General features: G+C 35.4%; 1 protein-coding gene across 2 annotated transcripts; it reads right to left on the bottom strand.

The window, feature by feature from the left end:
* Positions 1-1,164: 1,164 nt before the first annotated feature.
* LOC114173520 (extra-large guanine nucleotide-binding protein 1-like) lies at positions 1,165-5,693 on the bottom strand. 2 transcript variants are annotated; one of them, XM_028057977.1, is made up of 8 exons: positions 4,307-5,693; positions 4,011-4,148; positions 3,812-3,916; positions 3,548-3,718; positions 3,252-3,429; positions 2,778-3,025; positions 2,198-2,361; positions 1,165-2,057 (listed from the first exon to the last, which is right to left on the bottom strand). In XM_028057977.1, exons 1-8 carry the CDS (start codon positions 5,378-5,380, stop codon positions 1,466-1,468), a joined length of 2,670 nt encoding a protein of 889 aa, XP_027913778.1. In that variant the 5' UTR covers positions 5,381-5,693; the 3' UTR covers positions 1,165-1,465. The 2 variants fall into 2 exon arrangements, with proteins under 2 accessions (XP_027913778.1, XP_027913779.1); XM_028057978.1 differs by having other exon boundaries at positions 2,778-3,022.
* Positions 5,694-7,090: the final 1,397 nt, after the last annotated feature.

Raw genomic sequence — 7,090 nt, 5'->3', positions numbered from 1 at the left:
GGATCATGGCTGTTCAGAAAGACACTAATATCTCAGAGGCAACACTGTGTCTTCTTTTGGATAGATTTGTGCCATGCTGATGATTTCTGCTTTTTGTTCTCAGAAATAGTGTTGTTTCTTTGTTCATCTTGTTGTATGATTTAGTTCATAGATGTTTGTGGTTGCCAGAATGAAGAACTGTTTGGTCTATAGTTGCTGGTTTTTTGTTGCAATGCTGAAAGTTGGAGGATATATATAAAAGTGCTTATGGAAACCTTAAATTCAAGAATCTCTAGTTCAAAAGTTGTAGCATATCATTGATTATTAAAGGTTTTTAAAAAGGGTTAGTGGTTGGGAAACTTGTTTCTCCTTCAGTAACAATTTTACGATAATATCAATGAATCCATTTTTTAGTTCTGAAAGAATATATTTGGGATGCGTGTATCAAAGATTAAAAAAAGAAAGTGTATTCGCGATTTCAATTATTGATGTTAAACAAAATAAAGAAGCAATATTCAACGCTTGAAAAAAATTATATTGGATAGCAAAAAGTTAGGATTTTACAAGATAATTTTGAATTTGCATTTTCTTTTGAATTTTTTTTTGTGTTTTCTTCGATGTTCCTTCATAATATACTAATAGATATTAATTTTTATATATATACTAATAGATATATATAATTATGGGAATCTTAGTATTATTTTGCTAAAATAAATGTGTTGGAAAAACTGAAAGATCATTAATACTCTCTAGCGATGATGTACAAGTGTTATGAACAACAGTAACAATAGAGTCGCTTGAATTTATTATTAACATGTCATTTGGTATTTGAGTGCCAATCTTTCCATCATTTCTTTCTCTCATACTTCCTTTTCCAAAACTCAATTTCCAATTTAAAATTCTTTATGTCATTACCATCATTTACTGCATAAATGTAAACGAAACATATGTTGAAAGGTAGAATGTATCCAGAAAATATATTTTTCGTTTATCTTTTATGAAAGAAATCCTTCAAGAGTTGAAGAATATTTTTATAGACGCATGTCACAGTTCGTTTCTATTTGATTATTTGTTGTTTATATATTCTCTGTTTTCCTTTGGTTTAGAGTTCAACTTATACTATTCTTTCACAGTCCTACTATTTTAAGGTTAGCTTATGGATTTTGATCCTCTTAGACAATTAAGTGCAAACAAGTGAACATCGTTCTCTTCTCTTCACAAAAAAAATAGAAGACAAATTATCTTCAATCCACATTACAGATGCCAAAATGCCAACCCTTTTCTGTGTTCTTCCCTTTATGTATCGTGGTGTACAAGTACATCTATACATAGAATTTTGCAAGACTGAGACCCATGTGAACAAGATCATATCTAGATAATCTGGGTCCAGCCTAATGAATCTAGTCAAAATTTTACTTTGTTATCACTTTTCATCCCCACATGAAAAACCATGAACTCTGTACAAATATTTTGGAGAAAATTAAAATTATGTGTAACTTGGCTCCTCAATGCTTGTTGATGTAATCTCTGACTTTGGATCTGTTACAATAGAGGGGTCCCATTTTTCCCACTCCATGACCTCCCTTCCATTTCTGAGAGCTTCATCAACAGTATCAGGTTCCAACCCATTAACCAGTGAAACAAAGAGAATTCGGTGAGTGAGAGAGTGGAACAATCTCTTGAACTTGACAGCAATGTATTGAAAAGCAGATTGAGCTAACAAAGGGTTATTGCCATTGCTACAACCTTTCTTCATATTGGGACTGATAAATGGTTTGAAATCACTAAACCATTCACATTTCCGTAGAGGAACGTCTTCAATCTTTTCCTCAAGTAGATCAAATTTGGTCAGTACTAGGAGAAATTTTTTGTTATGAAAGGCTGGGTGTGCAATGATGTTTTCAAAGAGAGCCTTAGCTACCATCATTTTGTTTGTAGAAACACCTTCACTGTCTGTAATGTACTCATCATAGTCAGATAAAGCAACTGAGAATATTACAACATCCGTGTCTTCGAACATCTCCAACCACTTGCACTTCGGTCCAAGGCTTTTAGGATGTAATCTGATCAATTGGTATCTATAAATGGAACAAAAAGTGGAGTAAGAAATCAGTTAACAACTTAAAGCTTTTAACACATCACCCAGAAACTTAAAAACATTAGTGGCTGCAAACTCAAATAAGAAGTAACAAGCTCCTGTGATAAGAACTGCTCGAACCTGAGAGAAGAGTCATGTTGATAATCAGCATGCAAAGAGTCCTCAGTGCTTAATTTAGGAAAAGAAAATTCCATTGAAGTGAGGCTTTTGGGTAACGATATGCCCTCAGCGTACAAGATGTCCATATCAGATGGCTTGTAGTCTGTCTTGGAAATTTCAACAGCCTGCATGTGAGAGATAATGAGACTCTGATGAACCTAGCTGGTGTTCATTGATGTGATGCACCTACCACATTCATAACCAAATTTATTCATCTACTGTTGAGTTGAGACAATAAATTGTTCATCAGATCATTATAGCTAAAGTTTATCAGTTCAAGAAAATTTCACCTCTGCTTAAATTCACAAAATCTCTAGTAATCAATCAACTTAACCGACATGAACCTCATTGAAACACATGGCATTCAAAAGGGATTGAATGAGAAAAAGAAAAAAACAAGACTATAACTGTACTAATAATACAAGGATAAAGCTTCATTGAGATCTTATCCAAATTTATTGTCTAGTTTTATCATCTGATTATGTGTCAACTAATCAACGATGCAAACACCATGCCAATTTATTGTCTAGTATTAACTTACCCGGTCCAGAAAATAGTTTGCACTTCTAGGTAGCATTTCTAGTTCATTTCGCCTGTCATACGTTGCTTGAATGGCTTTGTCCTTCCACACACCTTCCACAAGTGGTCCATATTCACGTATAGCAGCAGGAAATATTGCATCAAGGTTACCTGACACCATGTATTTCAGTAGCCAATCTGAGAAAGCTTTCAGTCGTGGGCCAATGGAATAGGGAGTTGTTTCAACTTCATCACTGCTGATATTCTCTGCTGCAAATTAAAACTAATGAATTCTCTGCATAACACGTATCCCCAATCCAACTAATAGCAGACAAGCTTCTTCTATCATCTAATTAAGAACTTCCTCAACAGTCTACACTATCCAGAAAATTTAGACAAAGGAAGATATTCAAAAAATTGTTGCCCCCTACTTCATCCAAAGTCCAGATAGAAATGGCCTTCTGGTTAACCTTTTATAGAAGGGAGAACTGATTACCTGATGAAGTGGATTCAGCCACAGGCCTTTCTCTCCTATTCTTCAACAAAAACTCAGTTTCAAAATTTGCACGCCCCTCCAGCAGAATACCAAGGTAGGAAAACAGGTTGCTTTGGATCACCAACTTGATATTTTCGAGCTCATTTTCAGAGAAAGGCACATTATACAGAAGCTTGGCCTAAAAATCAAGTCTTTAATGTCACTCAAAATGAAGGTTTTGATTAAAAGCATAAAGAAAAAGTATAGTACAGCGCATGAATAAAAGAAAAAATGAGTTCTCTCAAGGAGAAATCTACCTGTTTAAATATAGTACATGCACCAGAATTGACAGAACCAACAAGTAGAAATTTGTGAAGTATTTTCCGAGGAAGACTGTCTTTGTTTGGTGTTTCACCTTCACAAGAAAGAGTTGCAGACTTAGAAGGAACTGGCAAAGACAGAACTGCACAAGCCAACCTTGCTGTGCGCTGCAAAAGGGAAATCCAAAAATATTAGTGAGCGGTGTTATTGCTATAAAAAACCAAACAAGGAAAGGAAGCATGCATCTCAATAATGATCACCTTTTCCCATATACACCCCCTATCATTCTTCTGTCCCTCTTCCCTGTATGATCCATCAGCGTTCACCCAAAAGTTTGGTGTTCCCTCACACGGCACTCCAGCCAACTGCAACAATCAATGCAGTGCAAAAGTTTGATTAATACTATAAAAAATATATGTGCAAGCAGCAATAGAATAGGATATTGTTCAAGACAACAACCTTCAGTACCCATAACTCCTTTTTTGTAATCAGGCGATCGTTTATAATCACATTTGTGTCTCCATTGCTTGCATACTTGTCCAAGCGACCTCCAACAACCAGCTGGGGGCTGATAACCTCACTGGGTGGTTGACCTTCCTGCACAGTCAAATTTAATAAAGTTATGTTCAAATTTAAGACATAACCTTTCAGATTATAATAAGAGCTTGTTGAACATGAGTTTAATAAAGTTTTCACCCATACACGACCTAAACAGAGTGAAGTAAAGTAAGTATTTGTTGAGATAAAGTTTTCACCTTTCCCCAAAATCCAGATGCTTTATCATACCAATAGGATCCTGGTTTAAGATGTTTTGGTGGATTTCGACAATTCAGAAGCAACAAAAGCTGTTCCCGATCCAGAGGTTGTGAGTTGACAAAAACAAGCTCTGGTGGTATTTGATTTTCTTCACAAGACTTTTCATTATCCATGACTTCAGACACAATCAACTCAGAAAGCAACTGCTTCATCATCCGCGAAGATTTCCCCAGTTTCCTCCTTTTTCTTTCATCAATTCTGTATCCAATGCAAGTCACACATTTTCGTCCCTGTGGCATGGACCCCATGGCCCTCACCACACAGCTGCGACAATACTTTGCACTGCAAACAATGCAAACCTCCTTCGGTGTGAATCGGTTCCCCTTTAGGCACTTATAGCAAGAACCCTTCTTCCCAGGTCTCACTGCGCGTTCCATCACAGGAACACTCTCAACCTGAGAATCACCAAACTCATCACTATCGCTCTCCATGTAGTTTGACTCAGGATCACAGAAGGTCACGGCAGAAACACGCTTCACATGCTTCGGACTTGTTGCTTGCTCCTCTTCTCCCAAAGAACAAATCCCATCAGAGGAAGCAAAAAGAGAGGTTGAACCTGAACCTGAACCTGGACCTGATTCTGTGGTGTCCAAAGTTATGTTAAGAATGGCGCCATCTCTAGCACAGGGAACTTTCAAAGTCTCCAAACTCTCGTGCATATCATCATCACCATCAGTACCAGACAGAAGTGCGGGTGAATCAATCGTACGAGAATCCAAGTTTTGAGGAACAGCAGAATCTGGTGAGCACGGGTTCTGCTTCCTCTTGTTAAGGCTTTTGCTGAGAGGTTGGATTACTGGGACAGAGAAGTCATCGTGAGAGAGAGAAGCAATGGTTGCAACTGGAATTTGGTCGATTTTGAAAGCAGGAATTTCAGGAATGGAGTAACAGAGAGGAGGGCCATTGTAGACCATGGCAATGGAGTACTCATAGCTGCTGTTTATGCTGTCTTCAGTTTTCACGGCAGCAACAGGCGCAGAAGAAGGCCTTAACTTTCTCAGAAGAGAAGCCATTTCATGCAGTCCAAATTGAGGCCAAACCCGAAGTAAATACAGCACAGAACTCACCAACTCATCTCAAAAGAATCCTTTTTGCGGAAAGCCCATTTTGAAAGGAGGGAAATATGAGAACCCCATGATGGAAAAACACAGAAATAAGGCCTCAGAAGATGTGTGCTATTTTGGAAAAGAGAGAATTGTGGTGTTGTGAGAAAAGAAAAAAGAGGAGAGAAGGAAAATTGGAAGTAGGAGACAGAATGGTGGACTTGGAAGGAGGAGGAGTGAGAAGTAAAGAAACATATGGTTGACCCAAGTGGAAAGAGTGAGAGAAAATTAAGGTATGTAGTATAAGCAGTGGACGTGTTCCTAACATTTCGAGGAAAATGCATGCTGACTCAGAAGAATGCTTCAAAGTACCGTGTTATTCAAACCACCTCGTTAACGTCACGTGCTGCTGCTAATTCACCTTCTCTCTTGTTAAGTATTTCTTTAAACCTCAAACTCTTTCATCAAATTATTTCACTTGAAAAGTTATTTTTGTTCACTTTACATGTGCAAATTTTATGAACCCAAATTTGTTACATTTAATTCAACATGGAAAGCAACTTCAAATATGTGAAAGTCAATGGCATTCTTTTGCTTATAAACTTAAAAAAAAGTTAAAAAAGACACAAGCAAATAATTTTGTATTGGTGAGTATTCTCGAAATCGTCTAATTTTGATAAAAGTAAATTACATTAATTAAGTACAAGTATAAATAATACTTATTTTTTAAAATTAAGTATGAGAACAGTAATAACTACATACATATTTATTTTATCTCAATACTCTTTATCTTTATCTTTGATTATTTTTATTACTTTTTTCTATAATTAATAGACAATTATTTAATATTTGTATTATTATAATTTTTTATATTTAATATTAAAAATGTATTTTTTTAATGTGATTTTCATTTTATAAAAAATTACTTAATTAAAATAGTAAAAGAAAAAGACGGATATGAATATTTTATTCAAATGAGACAATGAAACTGTTAAATAAAAAATATAAAAAAATCATAAACATTAAATATACAAAATACAAATATGAATATTTTGTTTCAAATGAGAGAATGAAACCGTTACCCTCATCATCATCCCTACCCTACTTTTATTCCAAACTTTATGATTAAACGTATAAGTCAGAATGGGATGGAGTAGTAGTATTATTACTTTAGATTTTACTAAAATCAATATTATCACGTTTTGTACTACCAAAAGTGTACAAAGAAAAACCAAAACAAGTCTCGTTAACCGCGTGAATTTACACGCAGAAGACAAACGACAAAAGAATGGGCCCATACAAAAATTATACATTTTCGTCAAAACATAAGAATATATGAAGATATTGAACACATGTCATGATAATTAAACTACTATATGATAGATATAACTTACTCAAAAGTTACAATTAAAACGGAAAGATTGAACAATTTCCTTAATTTTTTAAAACGACCTTAAACAGAGATTAGTTCTGAAAGGGTTATGAGAAATATAAGTGTCTGTTAAAACATAAGCGGTGGTTGGTTGTTGGGAACGGCGAATGTGGTGAGAATTCAATAAATAGAAATAGAAGACGAGGTTGACTTGAAGTTTAGAGGGCATGATACGCATTTTGTGTCCATTCAGTCACTGGTCGGAATGCAACAACTGTCTCAAGAAACAGCCACGTTTTTTCGGTTTT

This window comes from Vigna unguiculata, chromosome 2 (assembly GCF_004118075.2).
Source record: "Vigna unguiculata cultivar IT97K-499-35 chromosome 2, ASM411807v1, whole genome shotgun sequence".
NCBI classification, from domain to species: Eukaryota; Viridiplantae; Streptophyta; class Magnoliopsida; order Fabales; family Fabaceae; genus Vigna; species Vigna unguiculata.
The sequence above is the reverse complement of the archived record's forward strand: the minus strand, read 5'-3'. Positions and strand labels throughout refer to the sequence as shown.

Bases quoted from the DNA above. Each gene is read 5' to 3' on its own strand.
- LOC114173520 (XM_028057977.1), bottom strand. From the start codon at position 5,380: ATGGCTTCTCTTCTGAGAAAGTTAAGGCCTTCTTCTGCGCCTGTTGCT. The intron at 4,149-4,306 runs GTGAAAACTTTA...TTGACTGTGCAG, and splicing joins CATCTGGATTTTGGGGAAAG to GAAGGTCAACCACCCAGTGA. The intron at 2,058-2,197 runs GTTCGAGCAGTT...TTCCATTTATAG, and splicing joins CAACATGACTCTTCTCTCAG to ATACCAATTGATCAGATTAC.